This window comes from Nilaparvata lugens, chromosome X, assembly GCF_014356525.2.
Source record: "Nilaparvata lugens isolate BPH chromosome X, ASM1435652v1, whole genome shotgun sequence".
Lineage (NCBI taxonomy): Eukaryota > Metazoa > Arthropoda > Insecta > Hemiptera > Delphacidae > Nilaparvata > Nilaparvata lugens.
In genome coordinates this window covers 51,981,184-52,006,932 of record NC_052518.1, presented here as the reverse complement: position 1 = coordinate 52,006,932, position 25,749 = coordinate 51,981,184, and the positions used below count along the sequence as shown (strand labels likewise).

At 34.3% G+C, this 25,749-nt stretch overlaps 2 protein-coding genes across 4 annotated transcripts in view; both read right to left on the bottom strand.

The window, feature by feature from the left end:
- LOC111056735 (protein son of sevenless) overlaps positions 1 to 25,749 on the bottom strand; it is a 482,488-nt gene that overhangs the window by 441,430 nt on the left and 15,309 nt on the right. The gene's annotated exons all lie outside the window — the stretch shown is intronic.
- Positions 21,522 to 25,050, bottom strand: LOC111057401. Its single transcript, XM_039443308.1, has 2 exons — positions 24,533 to 25,050; positions 21,522 to 23,121 (listed from the first exon to the last, which is right to left on the bottom strand). The coding sequence occupies exons 1-2, from the start codon at positions 24,663 to 24,665 to the stop codon at positions 22,412 to 22,414; spliced, it is 843 nt and encodes a 280-aa protein (XP_039299242.1). The 5' UTR covers positions 24,666 to 25,050; the 3' UTR covers positions 21,522 to 22,411.

The following is a 25,749-nucleotide window of genomic DNA, read 5'->3' as shown; positions in this document are numbered from 1 at the left end:
TAACTCCCACAGGCTATATTACACTCAACTACAATAGAGTCAATATTTGTTATGCTAACTAAATGCTGAGAATAATACCATTTATTCGGTTGTAATATAACATAATCAAAACCAAGCACTTTTCCTATTGAAGTAGATGATGTAAAGTCAATAGGCTTATCAGAATGAATTTCGAGCTTCATAGTATTCGTGTTAACTCTTATATTAAGTTTCTTTTTGTCACTATTCAATTTAGTCTTTAAAGCTAATATAATGTCATCAACTTCATAAGCACCCATATCAAGATCAATTAATTTATCACCATATTTGAAGCTAGAATTTTTACCTTTTATAACAACATTTGCAATGTTATTGTAAGTACAGAAATTAATCAATCCAATTTCTCATTCTTTATTTTTATCCAAATCGAGAATTTCTTGCAAATGTTCAAAGAGGTCACTTGATCTAGATCATAATGTAATAACAACCATCTTATATGTTTTCGCCACAAATACTGGATTACAACTGGTTCGCAAAAAACAAGAGCATAAGGTGTCCACATATATCTGTATGTAATGGTTGCATGTACTCAACATTGTAAAAAATATTCACACCTGTTACTTTTTTCCAATATTTATTCAATTCATAAGGTGGTTGTAGATTACCAATTGGATCAAAATAGTAAACATTTGATCCCCGTTTCTTATAACCAACCCAGTGTGTACCATGTCCAGATTGACTGTCTAAATTAACAATACAATTCTCATTTTTTAGAATTTTATTAGGTAATGTATCTATCATGTATACACCTCGTAGGGGAATTTGTAATAATTTATACCATTTTATTAGATCATGATTTTATTAGATTGACAAAACAACACAAAACAACATGAAACAACATAAAAACAACACAAAACAAAACATAAGAAATACATGATTCGATACAGAATTTCGAAAGAAAACTGATGGCGGAACTTACACATAAATCTCAAACCGTCTTGATGATCTCAACATTTAAATATACTCATAAATGATACAAAAATGAAATAAATGAGTAGCCTACGTACATTGGATAATCAAGTGTTATTGAACACTAATAGTTGCTTCTACTCAAAAATTTTACACTTTAAACAAAAACAGTTTTCATAGCAAATTTTTCAACGTCATATCAACTTCTATCACAAGTAGTATTATTAATTACATGTATGTTACAGACAGACAATAGACAGGCAGACTTTAACGGAAGCGAGAACTTTTAAATTAAATATGTTGTGTATTATTCATCTGAAATAATAGTTGGGAATAAATTTGAAAAAACATTTAGAAAAACATTTTTTGGGCTTTTGAAGGTTATAACTAATAAAATACGCGTTTTAGGGGGAAATTTTATAGAACAAAATTTGCAGAGGAATACTTTAGAAATATTTTCGTTGAAAAAACGGTTGAATATATTGAACGGTTATTGAAAAAGAAGCGATATAGCAAAAATTTTGGCGGATATCTTGTTTCCGAGGTGTTTGCCTGTGATTTCAACTCATCATCACGATCCTTATTATGCTAGACCTAATGAAGAAATTGAGACATCTTCCATGGCTGTTACCAAAAAATGACCACAGAATGCCTTTTTCATGACATCTGCGCCCAGACTAGGCTAGGCTACTCAATCTTTTTTGCCTTTCTTCACATTACTTTATAATACTCCAAGTTGTAGAGAGTAAGAGTGGTAGGTTTGAAGAATTTTCTAAGATCTTGAAAAAACCCTCTATAGAAATATTGTAGCTCCAGAAGCATATGTTGTAGAATTCTGCATGACTATTCAATTTATTGGATTTTTTTTCTTCAAATTTTTAGAGAATGCCTTTTTCGAAAAATGAGAGGCTTTCAAGATGAAATGGAAAAATTGAAAAACAAATACCAAAATTTGGGGTTCTTCGCGTTTTTAGGTTCTATGTCAGCTTGACTATTTGACTGGACTACATAGAAAATCGAGTACCTGAATTTCTTTGGAAAACAGTACTTTTCTCTTCAAATACCAGCTGTAATATTTTCTAATTTAATTCATTGCGGATGATGCCCATATGAGTTTTTGGCTTGTATGAAGGTAATGGAGTGAGGATGATTTGATGAAATGATCAATCGTCCATGCTTACCGGCGAGATTCTAACCAACGCCTTGTCGTCTCGGCTAGTACTTCAGGGTATATTGAATCAAAACTTAGTAATTGGTTGATGATTTTTCAATAATATTAAGTAAGATGAATTATTACTGCATCAATACTGTTTGATTACCAAATTTCAAGTTGGAATATTGGCCAATAATTTACCTTCACATAGAATATTTGTATTGATGATTAAAAATTAGGAATTGCAAGTGAACTGTAGTTTAATAGACATTTGAATAGAAAAATGTCATTGGTTGTTTTGAATTTAGAATTGTAGCTGTAAAGTCACTTTTTAGAACACATTGTTCGTGGATTTTTTATATTTTCTTCAATATTTTTGAAAAATTCAACTCATCACAGTCCAGTCATTACATTACAGTTGACCTCGCAGGCAGAACCGTGTAATCGCAAAGGTTAGGTGAGCTTTAGACAAGTGCCGAGTTAACATACAGTTATTAGCTTCAAAATCACTTCTCAGTGTTCGGAATTCACCGTAAACCTTGGTTGAAGCAATTTACTAGTAATTCACTTTTCACCAACGATTCCATTACCCACGTATATAATAATAAGAGTACAGTATCATCTTAATTCTAATACCGATTCATCATCGCAATTATTTCTGATACCCAAACTGCTCTTGAATATTTTGAAGAAAAAAAAATTCAGAAGATTTCCTATTACTTTCCATTGTATATAGAGGATGCGGTTTGAAAATTGATTATTGAGCAATGATACAAATATACAAATGAAAAGAGATATATGGTGACTGTACTTGAAGAGGAAAATGTGTGAAATATAACGTGGACTATAAATAAACAAAAAAACTTCCAGTTTTCCTAGAAGTGCAGATAAATCGAATGTGATTAATCCGTCTAATTGAATTTTTCATTGATAAGAATATTTTCTTTAATTTAAAGGATAGGTCTCAACCTATTCTGATTATTCCCGAGTGATAAATATTTAGTAAATCGAGATCCATAACACTCAATAAAAATTATTAAAATTGTAATAGAAGTTTCTTTTTAAATTAATATAGGCCTATTAAATAACTGTTCATTTTTATATTGGAACCAAAGTGAATTTAATTGAATGTATAATAATATGACTTTGTTTAACTTGATAATCCTAATTTTTACATAATTTACACAAATAATTTACCCATACTTTACATATTTCTAATTGAAACATATGTAAGTGAAATTTTAACTGTATTCAGAACCATGTTACAATCTACTTTTTTTCTTATTAGATTATACATTTTATCCAGTTCCTCTTTGTAATTTATTGGATCTAGTGGACTCTTGATCAGTCTGTCAAGCATTGAGTGAAAAGCAGTTAATTTTTGGTTGAAAGGATGACAAGAATAGGATGGAATAAACTTCCACTAGATCCAATAAATTACAAAGACGAACTAGACACAGTTTCAAAACTAGGAGAAAACAATCAAAACAACAAAGATAGCTAAACTCTAACTTTTGAAAAAGAAACAAAAACAACCTACTCTAATCATCACACATCAACGTCTCACATCAAAAATGAAAACAAACCCTGGGTCTTTATCCTCTACATTGGCTCCACCTCAGATAAAATAGGAAAACTATTGAAAAAGAAAGGGAAAGGACACCAACACCCAAATTCAACACATAGACAAAAATAAAAATTGTTGAATGTATTGGAAGCAATTGAAATATTTAAAGTGTTCAGAAACCCTAATACTACTAGTTTAAACGATTAAATAGAATTAGTAAACTGTAGAATGAGCAAACTGGTGAACAATCATTAATCCCAATTTAGGTAGTCATAAATTTAAAAACACCAGCCAAAAATAACAATTCCATAATGTATTTCAACAAATTCCATAACTTGTTAAGTTTTATACAGGGTGATTCTTAGTTATGATAAAATTATTAATACGTGATAGAAGAGGTCAAAATAAGTAAAAAAGTTCTTATTAACATATATAAACATTTCATTGTCTGTTTCAATTCATAGAACTGAGCTTTATAATAAGTCATTTCATTTGTAATTATATCAACAAATAAGTAAATAAATAAATAAATAAATAAATAGATAAATAAATAAATAAATAGATAAATAGATAAATATATCCATAAACGCTTCATTAGCGAGCTATACAGAGTGAAAGATTTCGCCCGGAATTCAGTTCCTCTGGTGAAATACACCGATGCTGAATTGTTTGGGGACTAGTTTTTGAAAAACTTTGCTGGATTCATATGGAAAAAATCTGAAAATTGAATAAAACTAGTCTGGAAGCTGTAGTGCTAGTAGTTTTTGAGAAAAAAAGTTGAAATATGCAAAAAATCTAAGTAGAAAAACACAGACTCCTACGTTTGATGCCCAATAACTTACTTTAATGACCAATAAACAAATAATTTTTGCAATAAAAAACTTACCTCACATAAGAATCAACGACGTCCAACTTGACTACAGCACCAGGGTGAAGAATATAGGTTTGACTCTTACAAACACTCTTGACTGGACAGACCAAGTTAACTTGACTTGTAACAGAGTTGTGGTCGACATTAACTCGTTGAAAAGGATTGGGCACCTTCCATCCTTTGCCACGAAAAAAATGTTGGTTAAAACATTGATATTTCCCTTTTTTTCTATTGTGACTTGGTGACTATGGACATGACAGTTCAACTTAACAAGAGATTGCTGCGCGCTCAGAATTACTGTGAGTGCTTCATCTTTGGTTTACGACGTGACGAACATATTACTCAATACTTTGGACAGCTCAAACTTCTAAGACTGCACGAATATAGGAGTCTCCATGCACTCATGTTCCTCTTCAAACTTTTGAAATCTCAGTCTCCCAATTACTTGGCGGCGAGGTTTCGCTTCATGGGTGATGTTGGCAGGGGTGGGACACGTCATGGAGCTTGCTCATTGTCTGTTCCAATTCATAGAACTGAGCTTTATAATAAGTCATTTCATGCTACAGCTATTAGACTATGGAATTCACTGCCAGTCCACATAAGGCTGCTGGACAGTCAACGCCTGTTCAGTGCGGCTGTCATGGCGTTGATTGGGGGGGGGAGGGCTTGACTAGGCGGTTTTTATTTGAGATGTGAGTGTGTGAATGTGTGTGTGTGTGTGTGTGTGTGAATGTTTGTATGAGTAAATGAGATTTTCAACTATTAAGATTTCTTGCTTTCAGATTTCTCAGTTTTTTTTTCTTCATTTTTTTAATCTGTAGTGTAGTGTTCAATTGTTTTATTGAAATTCTTATTCATAATTTATTTAGTATGTTATTATTTTATTTAATGTAACTAATATTCGTTGGTTAAGTGGAAGAGGGGGTTTTTATTGCCTCAATTTCGCCAACATAACTTTTGAAATTGTAAAGTGTAAGAAAAAGGCATTTATCTATCTATCTAACCTCTGACACACAATAGATTCTATTTTCGACAACCTATGACACACACACACACATAAATTATTGAAAAATTATCTTCTATATACAGAGTGTTTACGAACTGCCTACCAATACTCTAGGGCAGTGTTCCAAGCTAACAAGCATATCTAAATTGTCCAGAAGGCTTCAGTTACTCACAGCAACCATTTTGCTTTTTTCACTCATTTTCTTCTAATTAATGGTTGAACATACAAAATTGAAACTTTGCACAATCATTTATAACAACTAGACAAAGCTACAAAAATTATGATAATTTTCCAAATTCATAAAACAAAATGGCGGCCATTTAAAATTTAGTTTCCCTCTTAGATAAGCTGAAATAAAATCAAATAAGGAATATTGAGAGAATAGCCCCTTACGTAACTGATTGTACAGTGTGTCCTTATATTGTATGCTTAATGGAGCATTGAGTCATTCCATTCATGGCGTCTGCATATCATTTTAGTTGTTCTAAACAATTAGTTTACCATGGCACATTTGACTACTTTTCCAACCGTCGCTCATTGGGTGTTGCACATTGGACGACATCACGTGCGAAAATATGACTGATGAAAAAATGCCGCCCTGTTGTTGGATGTGCAGATTATGCCAACCGCGACTCATGAACTTCCTGTCAAAAGTGGTTTTCTGGCTGTATCCGTTCCATTGTACCATGGTTCTTTGAAAGATAGAGGGCGTGATGAAGAATTTGACTGTAGGCGGAGCTAGAGGGCAAAGGGTGATGAGGGTGGAAAATTGTGGTGCTAGTATATAAGCGGGCAGACCATGTCTTGCGAGTTTGTCTAAAGTTGCTCTTAGTCTCTTGGATTTTGGACAGTGTTCAGTGTAGGAGTGATTCTTTGGTTTCAGAATTCAATTATCCTATAGGGAATTGACTGAACCAGGTAAAGTTTGTATTTAGAATTTTCAATTTTCCTAATCTTAAATCCACACCACCCCACCCTAAAAAGCCCAAATAAGTATATCAAATTACATAACATCAAAGTAAACAGCAAATTTAATTATTACGTTTTTCTAAATACAAATCTGTTGATAGTTTTAATTAACTTCTTGAAGCTTACAGTTGAAACTTTCTTCCAAGCACAAAACTATAAAGCAAGGCTCCCCTAATCGCAATCATTCTTTAAAATTTATTAATTCTTTTGGTTTTGACTGTATTTTTAACTAGTGGTATTCAATATTTTGATTTTATATTTTACTCTTCAAATAATCTGATAAATAGGAACTGTTTGTTAAATTTTACTGTATAAAATTAAACTTGAACTGTGGTACTTTCAAAAACTCAATCATCTTGTATGTTTTAAATCATTACTATATTTTAATCAATGTTTATAAATTCATTTCAATTTAAAGCTTATTAATAAATTCATAATTATCCTTTGTTTTGCCTTTCATTTTATACATTCCCTTACACATGACCCTGATCTATCTCTCTTAATCTTTATCTTCTAATATTAGTTCGTTGAGTGAAATATAATTATACAGTATAATATAAATACAGTAAAATATAATAAATACAGTGAGTGAAATTATAGTACAGTGTATTTTATCAATTCATAGTAATTGATTAGCGCCGGGCAAAATTCCGTATAGAGTGAGGGAGTTCGAAACCCACTCTAAACAAAAACCACAGTGTGAAGGAGTTCACACTGCTTCTTTTTGGTGTGAGGATAGATGGGCCGTAACTCAACACTGCCCCTTTTGGGTAAAAGGTAAGATAGGCCATAACTCAACACTGCCCCTTTTTGGGAAAGGAAGGATAGGCCATAACTCAACACTGCCCCTTGTAGGAAAGGAATAGTAGGCCGTGACTTAACACTGTCCCTTGTAGGAAAGGAATAGTAGGCCGTGACTTAACACTGTCCCTTGTAGGAAAAGGAGAGTAAGAATAGGCCGTGACTTAACACTGCCCCTTTTAGGTAAAAGGAAAATTAGGGAACTATCAGGCTACATTCACACAATAGGAGACGATAGGAGACGTGCAACTTGAACACTGAACAGTGTTCACATTTTTATGTCGAAGTACATTGAGTCAATTCATGTCTTTCACATGGTGACCCCGAGCCAGGAACCTCCTTTTGTCACGTCTTTTCCCCTCGAGGCAAGATCGCTGCTTTCACATGGTGATTCTATGTCTCTACAGTCACCACTGTTTCTCAAAAACTATCTTTCTTGAAAATGAAGATAGAAAGATTCTGATTTCGGATTTGGATTCAGCGACCCAAAATTCTTTAAGGCGTGAGTACCGTTTTCGAAAATATCCAAAAACAAGGAAGTTATGTCTGTTTTTGATAAAGCTTTCTATTATCATATAATTATACGGTAAAAACGAACAGGTACTGTACTATACAGTACATATGTACTGTAGCTATTATAATACAACTAACACTGTATTCGTGTAGGAAATTTGGTGGGATATTTTTCTTGATTTCTGAAAATACCCAAAAATAAGGGAGTAAGATAACTTTGAAAAACCAACATTTTCCTGCCGATTGACAAAACAGATTAAAAATATTATTATTATATTATTCATTTTATTTATTATTATTCATATTATGTCTTGAACTAAAAACGTGTAACAGATATCCAGATCACTATTCAAGCAATCAAGCTTTTCATAAATTTATTTGTCTCCTCGTGGCAGTAGTTTTGCGCCCAACGTTTTCACTTAAACATTTCTGTGATAATCATTAAATTATGATAGAACACATTATCGTATTGATCTTCTAAATCCAGTTACATGCACATCGATTTCCGTAAAATTGATTTTTACCGTTCCTATGAACTCTACCAGGTTCAGCGCAATTTGTTAAATATCATTATGTTTGATTCAACAGAATTCAAAAAATTGAACAACAAGAAAGCCAAAGTTTGTGTCGACGGTATACGACAAGCGAAAGCTTGCGCTTGGTCCATAGTTCTACGACTGAGGATTCAGCTCAGCAACTAAAATCGACAAGCCATGATTATGTTAATCACTACTCATATAATAATACAAAGTATAGAACTGCTTTTTACTATGATACATGGTTTTCATTCTTTAATAAAAATAAAACGAGATTCCAGTGTCAAAAGCATCAAAGTCGCCAGGCTGGTCTGGACTATTCATGACTTTCTCAGTATGCATTATCCACTCAGCAGTTCTAATACAAACACAGACATCAGTTTCATTTTAGTTGGAATGGAATGACATTTTTTATTCTTTCAGTTACTATTATTACCATAGATTGATTCAGATCACCACAATGTTTATACTGTATGTTCATAATAGATTTTTCTGATTGTTGCAAATAAATAATTATTGGTATATTCAACTATTTGAACCTGATAAATAGATTGTTGAATGACAATTGAAATTCAGTGAAGTTTACTTGTCCTTTTCCTCGTATTTTATTCGGTGATAAGTAGAGATGATTTATGAGTTCATATTTGGATTCATCTTTTCAAAGTTTAATTTTTTTTTTGAACTTTTAAAAATTAAAAATGTTCATGTTCAAACTTTTTAGGTGTTTGAAAACTTCTTAAAACCTTTGCCTGTCTCTTCTTGAGGAAGGAGTATTGTTATCTTTGTACGTTTACTATATAATCATATGATAATGGAAAGCTATATTAAAAACAGCTATAACTACCTTGTTTTCGGGTATTTTTGAAAATGGAACTTACGCTTGTAAGAATTTGGGGTAGCTGAATCCAAATCCGAAATCAGAAATTTTCTATCTATATTTTTAAGGAAGTTAGACTTTGAGCTAACGTCGGCTTACTTGTTAGATCCGTCGGCTAAATTGAAAGACCCTCATGTGAAAGCACAGGAGAGCTGCAAAATATGTAATATAATCTTCCGTAATATGATCTTCAGGAGGCAGGATTCTGCCGTGTGAAACTGGCCTCAGGTGAACCCTAAACTCAGACACAATAGATACCTATAGTAAATACTTCACCACTATAAACCAACAGTCACAGTAGCACAGCTAAGGTGATGTCCAGTACTGACTGTACTAAGCAGGGGCCAAGATGCAGACCGGTAGTCACTCACTAGAGGAGTAGTTGACCCTTCCAAGAGCTGGAGCAGAGTGAGCGCTGCTTAGAAGGGGCCTGCTCTTTAGGCTCGATGCACACTTGCGTCATTTCTAGTTGCGGTTTTACGACCAGAGCGACAACTAGCTCACTGACGTTCTAAAAGTTGTAAAAAGTATATGGGTTCCGGACTGAGCAGTGCACATTACAGCGTCGCACGCCCGTTTACGCTTTGGCTACGCTCTGCTGACGCATACCGGACGCCACTTTCTTTATGTCACGGCGGGCAAGCAATAACAATAACAACTGATTAGACCAATTTAGTAATGGATTGCAGATAAGATATCAGTAATGGATTGGACTAAGTACATAGAAAGTTATAATCCTCCCTCCCCAAGTCCTTTAAGTCCCGGAAAGGTATTAAAGTCCAGTTAGTATGACTAATCGACTTGGCAAATTTTTAAGTGGAACAGATTGTACAATTACATTACTATGATTTCTGGATTTCTTCAAATAGAGAAGCAATAAAACTATTACAATTGTTACAGATAAGATTAATCCTACAACAACATAAAATTTATTTGAATCATCAATCATGATTGGTTCAAGTATGTCTAAATGTTTATCTCCTAGGTTCGCTAAATGAACTGTATCGAATTTAACATCAAGTTGTTTCAGGTGAGCCGGAAATTTTGAAATAACAAGTGGTGAAGTGTCCTTGTAAACTGTTGGAGTATTGAAGCCACACATTTTTTCATTTAACGTAACATGTAAGAGTGAAGTACTATGCAAATTAATCAATATTGTTCACTACCATTAACACACAATCGTACATTATTGTTCTTATAGATTAAGTAACTACTAATGCTATCAATATATTTTACAAAACCACAAGTCACTTGCAAAGAGATTAATTCACAATTTTTCAATTCATTATTACTAAATAAATCTAAAATACATGGATCATCTAACCTATCAAGCTTATTACAATACCTAGTATTAGAGATTAAAACACAATTGTCTAGAACATACAATTCGCCTTTACAATAGGATACAATAGATTTGTTGATTTTCATCGTATACTCTCTGTAATCTGTCAGTTTTGCGTTGGGCGTAATTGGATACGAAATAATAAAACAAGAATCTAATAACAAGGTTTCAATAGGAATTTGAATGAAGTAAGTCAATAAATCATTACCAAGTTCACAATGCACGTTTGAGATCTGCCATAGCACAGAAGCGTCTCGTGATGCCAAATTATCGGGAGTATTTAAAATTATTGAATATATTTCTGAGCAAGATAAAATACTAGAATGTAGAATATTCTTTTTACAAAATTCGAGACTTTCCACAATATCATTTACATGAAGCTCAAGAAGAGACTTACTAATAGAAGAGAATATTGTTGAAGACGTTCAATGACATTGATTTCATGTGAGGCATTCAGTAAAAAATCCTGTAAAACAGCGTTGTTGCTTTGAATAATTTTCATATTGTCATTAAATTTGTCTGTTAACCTATGATTATAAATAATTTGTAAGTCCAGGTTTTTCTGGATTATCTGTTCATTATTTTCTATTTCACTGACAATTGAATTATAATGCTCTTTGTTATTAGCGTCCATGTTACCTGTGATCCAAGATATTGCTGTACCTAGACCATTGAAAATACCTCGTTTGTGTTTACTTTGCGTTTTATAAGATTTTACATGCTCCATTTTATTGGATAGGTAAGTGAAATGTTGAAATAGCGTTTGCAGGAGCGTTTTATCGATAGAAGAATTGGTTAGAGAATTAGCATTTAGGAAAAGTGCATCAATTTCGTAACCTAGAGCTGTTATATTTATAGTGTGAATATGTGCATGAGATGTGTTAGAAAAAACATCACTACTTGTTTTAATTGGGATTGCTCCGGCTGTATTTGTTAAGTCCGTGAGCTCATATCCGTGGACTCTGAGTTTGATTACTAGGGCCAGCAGTAGGCCTATCAGCATCATTCTGGTCAGCATCTGTAACAGTAGATTTCTTTTAATGACCTTTCGAGGTCTTTCAAGTCGTTTAGGGTGGATTTTGAAAGTTTCGCGTTTATTCTGAGATGTCGCCTGTCTTGGGCCTGTCACCTTAGCTTCGAAATATTTCGGTTTTTCTTTTCTATTATGATTTGACTTGATGAAGACAGTGGTTCGCAAATCGGTTGTTTCTTCTCTGGATTCATTTAGTCTATTAGTTCTATTTGTTTTTTCCGAAACTACTTTATCTCTAATCAATTTGTGGAGTGTTTTCAATTTGTCAAAATGAGAGTAGACTTGTTCTTCGAGTATGTCATTTGCAATAGGGGTTGGCGCTGGCTTTACGTGACCAAACGTCATTTCGAAAGGTGCCATACTATGGGTGGAATTGAGAGAATTATTATAGGCTGTCACTGCAATCAGTAACGCTTCGTCTGTTTTAATATTAGGTTTCTCAAGGAGTACTGTGTTGAGTATTTCTCCTAGGGTAGAATGAGTGCGTTCAATTAGGCCTTGAGAGTCTGGGTGACCGGGTGTTGTAAGATGGAGTTCAATATCATAAAGATGAAGAAGCTGTTTGAAACTGTGGTTATCAAATTCTCGTCCATTGTCTGATTGAACCTCGGAGGGGCATGGGAAAAAGGAGAGATATTGAATGAAGGTCTTATTTATTTCATGTGAGTTGAGAGTTTCTAGGGGGAATGTCGTTAGTTTCTTTGAAAAGCAATCGACTATAGTTAAGATTTTCATTTGTTTGAAGGTATACGTATCGACTTGAAGCTTTTCAAATGGTTTAGTCGGCATAGGTGTTATTTGATACTTCTCTTTAATTGGGTGGCGTTCGCATTTAGTTTGTGCACAGGTAGTACATTGGTTTATGAAAAGTTCAACATCATCAATCATATGGCCATTAGTATTTCTGTTTAAGTTTTGCGAGATTTTCATTAATACCTCGATGGCATGTTTTACCTACATGGTGTTGTGCAATAATCTCTTGTTGCTCACCAGTTTTAGTAACATCAATAACGAACTTAAAATATATTTTAATGGTAATGGTCGCAAAGTGTTCGCAAATCAAGGAAGTGAACCGTGTTTGAAAGTCTGTGAATGAGCGTTCTAGTATACCTGTTCCTTTACAAAAAAAGTCCATAAGTTGTGTTCGGTCTTAGATATTCACGGCAAATAGCAAGCATACAATCTAGATCGAAAAAGGCGTCGAAATAAATGGTTAGCCGATTCTTATTAAATATTTTTTGGAATGTGGGATCGTCTGTACCTCGTTTGATAATTATTTGATTGTGTTCAACATTAACGATCTTGTCCTCATCCATGATTGCAATATGATTATTATCTGAACTAAGTATTAACTATACTAACTGTACTAACTGTACTAACTGTACTAACTATTATCTTATCTAAGTTGACTGTGTACCGTTTGAGTACTTACATTGTCATTATTGGGAATTTCAGGTGGGCAGTAGTCATCAATGAAATCCTGAAGAACTGAGGCAAGGTCGTCAGAGTCATCAATATTTAAAAGATCGTGCGTGTCAAGTTTTATTCTAGACAAACTGTCAGCCACAAAATTGGTTTTACCCTTTAAAAATTGAATTTCGAAATCAAATTCCTCTAATAGGAGTCGCCATCGTAATAGTTTTGAATTGGGTTCTTTCAGACTCTTCAACCAAACAAGAGGTTTGTGATCAGTTCTCAATACAAAACGTCGGCCGTATAGGTATGGTCTGAAATGTTTACATGCCCATACGATCGCAAGAAGTTCTTTTTCAATTGTAGAGAGATTTTCTTCTGACCTATTTAAAGTGCGAGAGGCATAGGCAATAGGGAGATCGTTTTTCTAAAAATTTTGCGACAGGACTGCTCCAATCGCAAATTGGCTTGCATCTGTGGTGAGTGTGAAGCTTTTTGAGAAGTCTGGAAGTCTGAGAATTGGTTCGTTTTGCAATGCAGATTTTAAAGTTTCGAAAGCATTTAAAAATTCCTTGTTTGTGGGATCGACTTTTGCATCTTTGTGAAGACAACGCGTAAGAGGTTTAGCAATTTTCGCGTAATTATGGATCATTTTACAGTAGTAGCCAGTGAGACCTAAGAATTGTTTGCTTTAGGTGTTTTAGGTATTGGGAAGTTCTTCACAGCGTTTAATTTTTCTGGATTAGGGCATATGCCATCACTCGAAATTATGTGCCCTAAATACAATAGTTCTCGTTTGAAGAATTCAGTTTTATCCAATTGAATTTGAAGGTTGTGATTTTTCAATTTTTGTAATACCGTCCGAAGATGCTTTTTGTGTTCGGAAAGGCTGTCTGAAAAAATAATTATGTCGTCCATGTAGACAAGGGTGTGTCTGAGAAAATCAGATTCATTGCTCTTTGAAAAGTCGGAGGGGCATTTTTTAAACCGAAAGGCATGCGCAGAAATTCAAAATGACCATTTTCTGTGGAGAAAGAGGTTTTTGGGATAGATTCAGGATCCATTTCAATTTGGTGAAAACCTGATGACAAATCTATCGCTGAAAAGTATGTAGCTTTTCCGATTTTTAAGAATAAATCTTCTATGTTAGGGAGTGGGAACCTATCACTTACAGTGATGTCATTAAGCTTATGATAGTCAATTACTACGCGGATTTTACGCTTACCGGACGCATCTTTTTTCTTTGGGACAACCCAAATTGGGGAATTGTACGGGGAATTACTATGTTGAATGACCTTGTTCTTCAAGAGTTTTTCAATTTCAATTTTAACATCTTCTCTATAGCATTCGGGGTAGCGATAGTTCTTGGTATAGATATAATCGTCAGTCTTGGTTTTAATTCTATGTTGGAGAAGATTAGTGCTTGTTAGAGAGTCGTGTTCACGCTCAATTATTTCAGGTAACTCTGATAACAATTCCATAATAAATTCTCTTTCTTCTTCGTTCATGTGAGATGTACGAATTAGAGAGGGTATTTCATTGCGTATTTCATCTAATGTATTTTCACTAAAAGAGTGGAACAATTCCTGCATATCGAGGCTAGAGACCGAGATATTTTTTGTATCAGGTATTATTCCATGATTGAGTACACGATGCACTTCTTCAATGTCAAGGGGATCAAGATAAACAGTCTTGTCCTGGTTGGTATGAATCAGACAATATGTAAATTGTTCATCAATTAGCACGAGGGAATCTTCGATTGTGAAATCATTATTTTCGATTTTTTGAACGACTCCATATTTGAGGTTACCTTTTACGGGAAGTTTGTATTTATGCAATCCTCGTTTCAGGTCAACTTTAGTTTTTTCACGTTTTAGGGGAATAAAGATACCATTTTCGAATTCAAGTTGCATTTTTGACAAATTAATGGAGGCTTTAAGTTGTTCCAATGTTTCGCAACCCAATAATGCATCATAGCCATTGGAAAAAGGAAATACTTGCAAAGGAACTATGAGTCGAGTGCCAAATGTTTCGAAAGTGTCAAATTTTATAAAATTCTGACCCATTTTTGCCCCTGTGGCGGTCTTAACTATAAAATCTTTCTTAATTAGTTGGTCATCTTTGGTAAGAATGCTTGGGTGAATATAGTTTTTTTCGGAGCCTGTATCTATTAGCCATTTGCGGTTTTTGTGGTCAATAAAATAGGGTTGACTCGAAAGGTTTGAACAATTATTTAAGTTAAATTCTTCGAGTCCCTGTCTGTTTCTAAAAAATGATCAGTAAGTGAGGTCATTTTTTCAGTCAAAAGGTTCATATGTTTGGTTAATGTGGAGAGCTGATCTTCAACTGAAGAGTTTTCATCAGACTCTTCTACAATGTGATGATTTTGATATGCTCTGTTTGAAACAGTGCGCATTGACACGGTGCTGGAATCAGAATGATTCCGATTTGCAAAAGCACTACCATTGTGATTGTTACTGAATTGTCTGCCATTTTGGAATTTAGGAGGATTTTCAAAATTTGGGGTGTTGTGTCTGGTGAAGCCAGGATGAACGTTTCGTTGCTGATTATTGTAGTGATTGTTTCTGTTGGGATTATTACGACCGTCATTAAAGTGATTGGAGCGATTATTACGATTGTCTTCAAAGTTACGATAGTTATTGTTACAGGAGTTATGAAATGAGGGTTTGGAATCAAATGACTCATCGAAATCATGCAAAAAGCTGTTTTGAGCATCTTCAATGTTAGAATTTTGTGTACCCTAAGGCCAGTTTCACACGGCAGAGACCTCGCTCCTGGAATATCATATTACGGAAGATCATATTTCATATTTTGCAGCTCTCCTGTACTTTCACATGGGGTCTTACGAATAAGCCGACAGATCTAACAACTCTGCTGACATTTGCTCAAAGTATATGACTCATCACTTTTTCTCAAAGTCTAACTTCCTTAAAAATATAGATAGAAGATTTCTGATTTTGGATTTGGATTCAGTGACCCCAAATTCTTTAAAGCATAAGTCCCATTTTCAAAAATACCCAAAAACAAGGGAGTTATAGCTGTTTTTAATATAGCTTTCCATTATCATATAATTATACGGTAAAAACGAACAGGTACTGTACTATACAGTACGTAAGTACTGTAGCTATTATAATACATGTCTCCTCATGACAGAAGGTTTGTGCCCAACGTTTTCACTTAAACGTTTCTATGATTAAATTGTGATAGAGAACATTATCGTATTGATCTTCTAAATCCAGTTACATGTACATCGATTTTCGTAAAATTGATTTTTTACCGTTCCTATGAATTCTAAGAATTCTATGAATTGTTTATACAGGTTCATCACAGGCCAGGTTGGTCTGAGCTATTCATGACTTTTTTTCAGTATGCATTATCAACTCAGCAGTTCTAATACACAGACATCACTACTTGGAATGCCATGACATTTTCTATTCTTTCAATTCCTATTATTACCATAGATCGATTCAGATCAGCACAATGTTTATACTGTATGTTCATAATAGATTTTTCTGATTGTAAAAAGAAATAGTCAATAATTGCTGGGCATTTAAAGTGATATTCAACGATTTGAACCTGATAAATTGGATTGTTGAATGACAATTGAAATTCAGTGAATTTTACTGTACAACATTCATTTTCCTCCTATTTTATTGGGTGATGAGTGGAGATGATTTATGATTTCATATTTGGATTCATCTTTTCATAGTTCAATATTTTTTTGGAAAACTAGAACTTTTAAAAATTAAAAATGTTTATGTATAAACTTCTCAGGTGTTCAAAAACTTCTTAAAACCTTTGCCTGTCCCTTTGTGAGGCAGGAGTATTATTATCTTAGTACGTACTATATAATCATATGATAATGGAAAGCTATATTAAAAACAGCTATAACTACCTTGTTTTCGGGTATTTTTGAAAATGGGACTTACGCTTTAAAGAATTTGGGTCGCTGAATCCAAATCCGAAATCAGAAATCTTCTATCTATATTTTTAAGGAAGTTAGACTTTGAGAAAAAGTGATGAGTCATATACTTTGAGCAAATGTCAGCAGAGTTGTTAGATCTGTCAGCTTATTCGTAAGATCCCCATGTGAAAGTACAGGAGAGCTGCAAAATATGAAATATGATCTTCCGTAATATGATATTCCAGGAGCGAGGTCTCTGCCATGTGAAACTGGCCTTACTGAATGGTTTGAGCATCATGGCTTGTGTTACAAAGTCTAGGTCTTTTTTCGCAAAAATTATTTTTAATTGCAGTCAATAAGTTAGGAATAGTTCTACAACCTCGGGCAGCCGTACGGGCTTTCCCTGAGAGATGACTGTAAGTGTGGTGGAATAAAAGCCAGTGGTTAGTCTCTTGTGCTTCCACATTTTGGCTACAGAATTCATCATATATTTCTTGACAAATTCTTAAAAAATAGGGGAGTTCTAGAAGGTCGCCATTAAATGATGGTGCTAAATTAGTAATGCTGGCTGATAGGATTTTTGAAGCCATTGTACCTTTTTCAAGTTGGTGAGATCCGTGAAGTTCTTGAAGTTGAGGTTGCAGGTGATGTGGAGGGTCCGGACGTGGAGCACTAGTGATTAACATAATCATGGCTTGTCGATTTTAGTCGCTGAGCTGAATCCTCAGTCGTAGAACTATGGTCCAAGCGCAAGCTTTCGCTTTCTATGTCGTATACCGTCGACACAAACTTCGGCTTTCTTGTTGTTCAATTTTTTGCCGTTCTTTTGAATTCTGTTGAATCAAACATAATGATATTTAACAAATTGCGCTGAACCTGGTAGAGTTCATAGGAACGGTAAAAATCAATTTTACGGAAATCGATGTGCATGTAACTGGATTTAGAAGATCAATACGATAATGTGTTCTATCATAATTTAATGATTATCACAGAAATGTTTAAGTGTAAACGTTGGGCGCAAAACTACTGCCACGAAGAGACAAATAAATTTATGAAAAGCTTGATTGCTTGAATAGTGATCTGGATATCTGTTACACGTTTTTAGTTCAAGACATAATATGAATAATAATCTAATATAATGATAAATAAAATGAATAATATAATAATAATAATATTTTTAATCTGTTTTGTCAATCGGCAGGAAAACGTTGGTTTTTCAAAGTTATCTTACTCCCTTATTTTTGGGTATTTTCAGAAATCAAGAAAAATATCCCACCAAATTTCCTACACGAATACAGTGTTAGTTGTATTATAATAGCTACAGTACATATGTACTGTATAGTACAGTACCTGTTCGTTTTTACCGTATAATTATATGATAATAGAAAGCTTTATTAAAAACAGTCATAACTTCCTTGTTTTTGGATATTTTCGAAAACGGGACTTAGGCTTTAAAGAATTTTGGGTCGCTGAATCCAAATCCGAAATCAGAATCTTTCTATCTTCATTTTCAAGAAAGATAGTTTTTGAGAAAAAGTGGTGACCGTAGAGACGTAGAATCACCATGTGAAAGCAGCGATCTTGCCTCAAGGGGAAAAGACGTGACAAAAAGAGGTTCCTGGTTCGGATATATATATATATAGTTTGGGGGTTACGATCATAGATGCGGCGGTGGGAGGGGGATAAGTAGCACTGTTATGCTGCGGCGCGGTCCTCCCCCATGATTAATGCGCGTAATGGCCTGTCTATCGCATCGCTACTACTAGTCTATGCATGCAAATTATGTATTTCAGGAACGCTATCTTATCTATTTTCGGTCGCTGAACACGATTTTTCAACTCTCAAGTCTCAATAATTGATAATTCTCATCATAATATACTAATTATGGTCAAAATTTCAAACTTCATCTCATTCTGCAAGGAAACTAAGAAATGACTGTTTGAAATAAACGAAACTTGGGTTTCAAGAAATATATTATGATAGAATAATGATAATATTTATATGTTTTTATGTTCTATTGTTTTTATCTCAAATTAATTTATTGTGATGCGCTGCAGGCTAAATTATATTATTAATTGCACACTGTGCCACGCTTACTTGATATAGTGGTCAGTTAATTTCCAAGAAATATTTGTGGAATTTCTTAGTTCTTCATGGTGGAAATGGAATTCATCATTCATTCATTATCATAATGATTATGTTTAGTATGAAAATGTTAATCTTTCGTGAATCTCCAGTTTGTCGTGAACTTTTGAGAAATTATATCCAATATAATAATAGATATGTGTCAAATCAAAATTAAATGAAAATTTAAATATTCATTCATATTATTTCTAACAGTATTATTATAATGATATTTCACTAACTTTTGATTGATTCATCCATCATGGTATTCCCATTCAGACTGTTTTGAAATGGTAACAAGTTATTCAGTATCAAAATTTGGGATTCGAATAGTTTCGGGCCATGCCCGTTATTCTTTCCCAAACATATTTATATGACTTGTAATTTTATCCACAAATGAATGAATGAATGTATGTATTCCTGCACGTAGCTAACGTATGGATTATTCCTTCATAGATTCTTGCATGTCACATTAATAAATCTCTGCCACAGATTTAGGAATCAAGTCTCGATGGTTTGGAGAGTATATTATTGGAGTGATTCTTTTACTCTGCTGCTTCTAATATGTTCACTACCTTTGTTTGATTTTAAACCATAGACATGAAAAGCTATGTCCACCTGTATCACTCCATCTTTATTGAGAATTTTCATAACTCTTCTCATCACAAAGTTTCCATAATCTTGCAGCGTATTGAAGTTTTGAAAAGTGAAGTAGGAGTTGAATTCAGGAGAGCCATGTCATCATTATGCGAATTTGTCAACGATATTTAGGGATTTAGTCAAATCCACATCTAGTTTCACTTACAATTTCATGGGCCAAGTGAGATTAAGAATTTTTTTTCAAATATCCATCAGATGTTGACAGAGATTGCGGTTATTGTAGAAATGCATGCTGCACTAAAACTTCAATGCTGAATTATCTTTAAACAGCTACCTAGTAAAAATACAGAGATCAGAATGATCTTTCTGTTCTAGAATTGAATAAGACTAGGATTTCTGTTTGCATCGTGGAGAATGAAAGAACTCTGTTTCTTTTTATAGGTGAGAATACACTTTTACAATTTGCCACAACTATGTTCAGATAAAAATCGTTGGAGACCGAATAACTATTTCTTTCTATACGTTCAAAAGAGAATCACACACTTCTTCACTTGCTTCCAGACCATTGATAACATTATGCAGATTCTGTTGTCCATCAGAGCCTTGAAGAAAAATGTAATGTTCTCTTGAGAAGGTTATGCTTCTGGAAATCATTATCATCTCTCATTATTCTTGTTTTACTTCATTCGATGACTTTCTTCACAATTTCCATAATGATATCCATAATGATGTCAACATACTTGAACAGAATATCTTTGATGGAAGATTTATTTATATAGTAGCAGCCATTTTAGGAAAGCCTTTGAAGAACTAGCTATTCCAATCACTCAGTTTTGGATGATCGAATGAGGGTTTGCTCCAAAGCATGATCGGTTGTCACATTTATAAAATTTTCAAGGTTTCATTTGACAGAGAGTCAATGTATTGACTGTATAGAGTTAATGTTTCCTAATTGGAAATTATTTTCTACTTCTATGGGTATTTTTTTTCATATTTTCTAGATACAACACAGACTCCATAACATAGTTTGTGTGATTGAATGAAAAAAGTATGGGATCTTTTCTCGTACAGTTTCTATGTGCAATACCAGAGTCCTTCCTTATGAGCATGAATACAATTTAAGATCATTTAAACTATGTTACATTAATCAGTCATAAATTTCAAGTAGTCATTGATTTTACATTGTTATTTTAAAAAACTCCACAAATAGCTCCTAACTTCTTTCAAATATACTTTGACAATCTCTCATATTTGAACCGTTCATGAGTCCTTGTAGTTGTTTCATTGAATTGATTGCTTGCTCTCACACCTTAATTATACTGATTTCCCTTCAATAGATTTCCGACAGTATTCTCTCCAAATATTTCAAATTCAACAAAGATATCTCCCATTCCACTTTCATTCAAGTACCACCCCAAGACAATCAGTCAAACTCAGCCAGATGAAAAGTATCTATTCGCGTAGATATAAGTTACAGAAATCAGTTGATAAAGCTGCGTTTACACCAAAGTTATTAACAAAATGTTAATAACTTAATTTTTATAGATTCTATTAGATTTAACGGAACTTGGCAAACACATATGTCCATCATGTGTATGATAAGTTATGTTCAATCTTATAGAATCTATAAAGATTGAGTTATTAACATCTCGTTAATAACTTTGGTGTAAACGCAGCTTTAGAGTTGTATTTCCTTTGTAATCAAATATTCAGTCATATCACAGCAGGGGGTAATTGGCATTATTTGTGCTTCAACTGTAAATTAATATTAAGAAAATATTTTGCTCCTGTTACACGGTGCTCTATATGGGGTAGCCTATATTATTTGTTTAACTTACTCCATTACTTGACTTTCGCAATTCCAAAGTGATCATTGAACTAAATCGAATAATTATTATCTCTTAGGCTGGTCTCACACTGGAACCGATTTCGTACGACTTTTTGGTCGTGCGTAGTCGTGCGACTTAAGTCGCACGACCTGAGCTCTCACATTGTAGCATACTTTCCGTCGTAGTTGCTCCTCGTATACAGTAAGCTTTGGGCACTATTTAGAAATTTTAGACTTTAAATATATAATTTAAAGTATGGATGGGTTGTTTTACTTGTTAGAGAGTAATAGTTTGTTGACAAGGAGAAGAAGAAAAAGACGTCAACGAAGAACGGAATGGGTTAATGAGATATTTGTGAAGAGAGAAGAGAACGGAGAGTTTCACCATTTAATGAGTGATTTGAAAAATCATCCGGAAAAATTCTTTGACTACTTCCGTATGAGTTTGGACACATTCAACTATATTCTGGAACAAGTTAATACAGGGCTGACAAAACACAGCAACTTTCGCAAAGTGATATCACCGGAAGAGCGTTTGGCTGTTACACTGAGGTAAGTAGTCAATAAAACAACATTTCTACTGTGTTTACTTGTATTTTTCACTATTATTTTAACTATGTTTACATTTTGGTAGTTAATAAATTGGACTCTACGTATTAAGGCTATTATAAACTGAAAATGGTCAAAAATGTCCAAAAATTAAAAATAACTCTTATGTGTCTATAAATCTTCCTGAACATAAAAAAATTAATAATGTCTGATCATAAAAAGTTATATAAATGTGTTTTAGGGTACTAAACTCTACTGCACATTTTCCATTTGACTCATTTTTTAACTCAGAGATATGTAAATATTTTTTTAAACAATAAACCAAACAGGTCCACTTATTGGGCTATTTTTAATCTTTAGAGATGAACTTTTGTAGGATCGAAATCTTCAAAATACGTTTGAAGCCCCTGTTGATTAGATGATGTAGCGTTTTGTAGGAGCATGTAATTCATACTTGAAGATGAGGAATGACTTCGACATTCATCAGCACTAGATGAGTGGAAGGAAGGGCTCGGGGAATACTGTTGAGTGTTTTCATCATCAATCACTCGAATAATACTTGCACGTACTGCCAGCTGACGAGCAGGGGGTACCCGTTTTAGAAAAGGGTGCAGACTCATCAAAAACTGCATTTCGCTATCAGCCATATTCCCTTTAAAAAGTTTTAGCTTTTCTTCTTCAATTTTGAGAAGTTTGTCGTCAATAGTAGATGTCTCCTTGGGCCGTTTGGATGCTTTCTTCGGTGGTGACTTGAAGACAGTCCGGGAGGGTATTTTTGTTTGTGTTGATGGTGACGAAATTTGTGGTGAGGTCGCAATATCATTTTCTGGGGGAAACTCGCTTAAAACGTCGGGCTCTGGCTCATCACGTTCATCAACCTCAGATGGAACGCTACCTGTCAAGTCTCTTGAAGTAATTGTATCTTTTAGAATCAACATGATTTTGTAATACGGCCATTTAGGGATATACTCTTCTCCTGGGTCACCAGATTTATGCGCATTAGCTCTTTTAAATTCCCTCCTAAAAATGTCTCGTATACCTCTCCATTTCTTCTTAACTTCTTCAACTGAAACAGAAAAATGTGCGGTTTCAAAATGTCTAGTTTCAAAATTTTACACGTAGACCTATATGAAAGGTTCCAAAAACTTTGTTGACATATGACAGTGGAGTGCGGTTAATCCGAACTAATTGGGACCGAACATTGTTCGGATTAGCAGATTGGTCGGATAAGGAGGAATGTTATGAAAACAATATGCGGCGTGTCTGTTGTGTTGTATTATGAATGTATGGTACAAGGACAGGTGTTTATGAACAGCCCGAGCATCAAAACAACACGCTCACTATATACGCAAACAATGAGTAGAGGAATTTTATTTCATCACATTGTATATTTTAAGATTAGAAAAATCATATAGTTTTTTTTTCAAGTATTTGGCCACTGGATCGTCTTTCAAAACGATTGGCTATTCGTTCCGAATCGCTAACAATACTATTGGTCGCATTGTCCACGAAACGTGCAGGACTATTTGGGAAAAACTAGTGGAAAAACACATGAATTTCCCGTCAAATGAAGAATCCATCAGCATTTCAGAAGAGTTTTGGAGGCGATGGAAGTTCCCCAATTGTATGGGTTCCATCGACGGGAAGCATATTCGTATCAAAGCCCCTCGACACTCAGGCAGCTTACATTATAATTACAAGCAATTCTTTTCTATTGTTCTGCAAGCTCTTGTTGGTCCAGACTACAGATTTATTGCCATAGAAGTTGGAGCGTACGGTAAAGAAAGCGATGGAGGAGTATTTTCGAATTCAAATTTATCAAGAATGCTACAAAATGGTTCCCTCAATGTTGCTTCAGAGCGAAAATTACCTGATACTGAAGTGTTCCTACCTCATGTAATCATAGGGGACGAGGCATACCCATTAAAGACCTTCCTAATGCGCCCTTACCCTTACAAAAATGCAGGACGTGAACAATTAGTTTACAATGAACGTTTATCATTAGCTAGACAGGTCGTTGAGTGTGCATTTGGCATTATAACCAGCAAATGGAGACTGTTAACCAAAGTCATTGAAGTTGAGCCCGAACGAACTGATGTTATAATCAAATGTATTTGTCTCCTTCACAACATCGTTATTGAAAGAGAGCGCGTACCTTTAAACTTACCTACAACCAATCACTATAACCACAACATACCCACTTCAACTCGAGCAAGTACTCTGGGTGAAAACCGAGCTGCTAAACGAGCATATGATATTCGAGAACAATTCAAGACTTTTTTGTAAACAATCCCTTATAAATCTCGAACATTATATACATATAGTTTGCTAGCTTAACCTTGTTTCCTAGCATATCATAATAGGTCGATACTTACAACTTGCTATTCATATGTATCTAAGGAATGCATTTATGTAAACACAGATATAATAATAAAACTAATTTAAAGCATTTAGCCTAAATTATTTATTACATTTACCTTTGATCTTTGATTCTTGGGCAACTTCGTTCCATAGGCGCCGTTGGACATCTCTTGAATGATAGTATTCACTCTTTTGATTCCAGAGGCTTTCCCTTTCTTGGATCAACATAATCAAACTTTCCGTATCCATATTGAATAAAACAATACACACAAACTCTGCAAACACTCCTTTTGGAACACTGTACAAGATACTCAATTCTATAAAAGGTCGTACCAAGTCGATTGAAAATCCCAGCTAGACGGGATCGAGTCGCAGGTCGGATCCAAACGCACGCAGACGCACGACTAAGTCGGTTGCAGTGTGAGAGCGCTCATTATATTTCTACTGTTCATGCGTAGTCGCACGATTACGCACGACCAAAAGTCGTACGAAGTCGGTCCCAGTGTGAGACCGGCCTTAATGGAATATCAGTTTTTTATCGACTGAGAAACACATATAGGATTCCTAACAAGATGGTTTATCATTACAATGTAATCATAAATAATGATAATGAGATGAAGTTTGTGATTTTGACTATAATTTGTATATTATGATGAGAATTATCAATTATTAAGGCTTGAGAGTTGAAAAATCGTGTTCAGCGACCGAAAATACATAAGATAGCGTTCCTGAAATACATAATTTGCATGCATAGACTAGTAGGAGCGATGGGATAGACAGGCCATAACGCGCATTAATCATGGGGGAGGACCGCGCCGCAGCGTAACAGTGCTACTTATCCCCCTCCCACCGCCGCATCTATGATCGAAACTCCCAAACTATATATATATATATATATATATATATATATATATATATATATATATATATATATATATATATATATCATTGGATTCAGGAAGAGACGGCCTACAACGTTTATTGGGAGCTTTTTCCTCTAAGTCGGCTAATGACTTGAATATCCGAGAAATAACAAAAGTCCATAATAAAAAAATACATTTTTCGAGATATTCTATTTTTTTACGGAAAAACTATGTGGTTTATCGCAAAAATGTAGAGGTCCACATTGAAAGCCAGTTATGTGTACATAATATTGAGAAAAAATTAGAAGCTGTACTATGAATAGTAACGGCAGGACAGGCGATTTTATAAGCGCGCGTTTTTTACAACTTACCCCCCTCCCCCACAAGCTGTCGACCACCCTGGGACGTGACGACATCGAGTTTCATATACACTAAAGACCCCTAAACAATAATCCGAAGTCAAATTCTCT

Coding starts and splice junctions, on each gene's coding strand:
- LOC111057401 (XM_039443308.1), bottom strand. CDS start 24,665: ATGGATACGGAAAGTTTGATTATGTTGATCCAAGAAAGGGAAAGCCTC. Junction 23,122..24,532: donor CCAAGAATCAAAGATCAAAG/GTAAATGTAATA, acceptor TTTCTGTTTCAG/TTGAAGAAGTTAAGAAGAAA.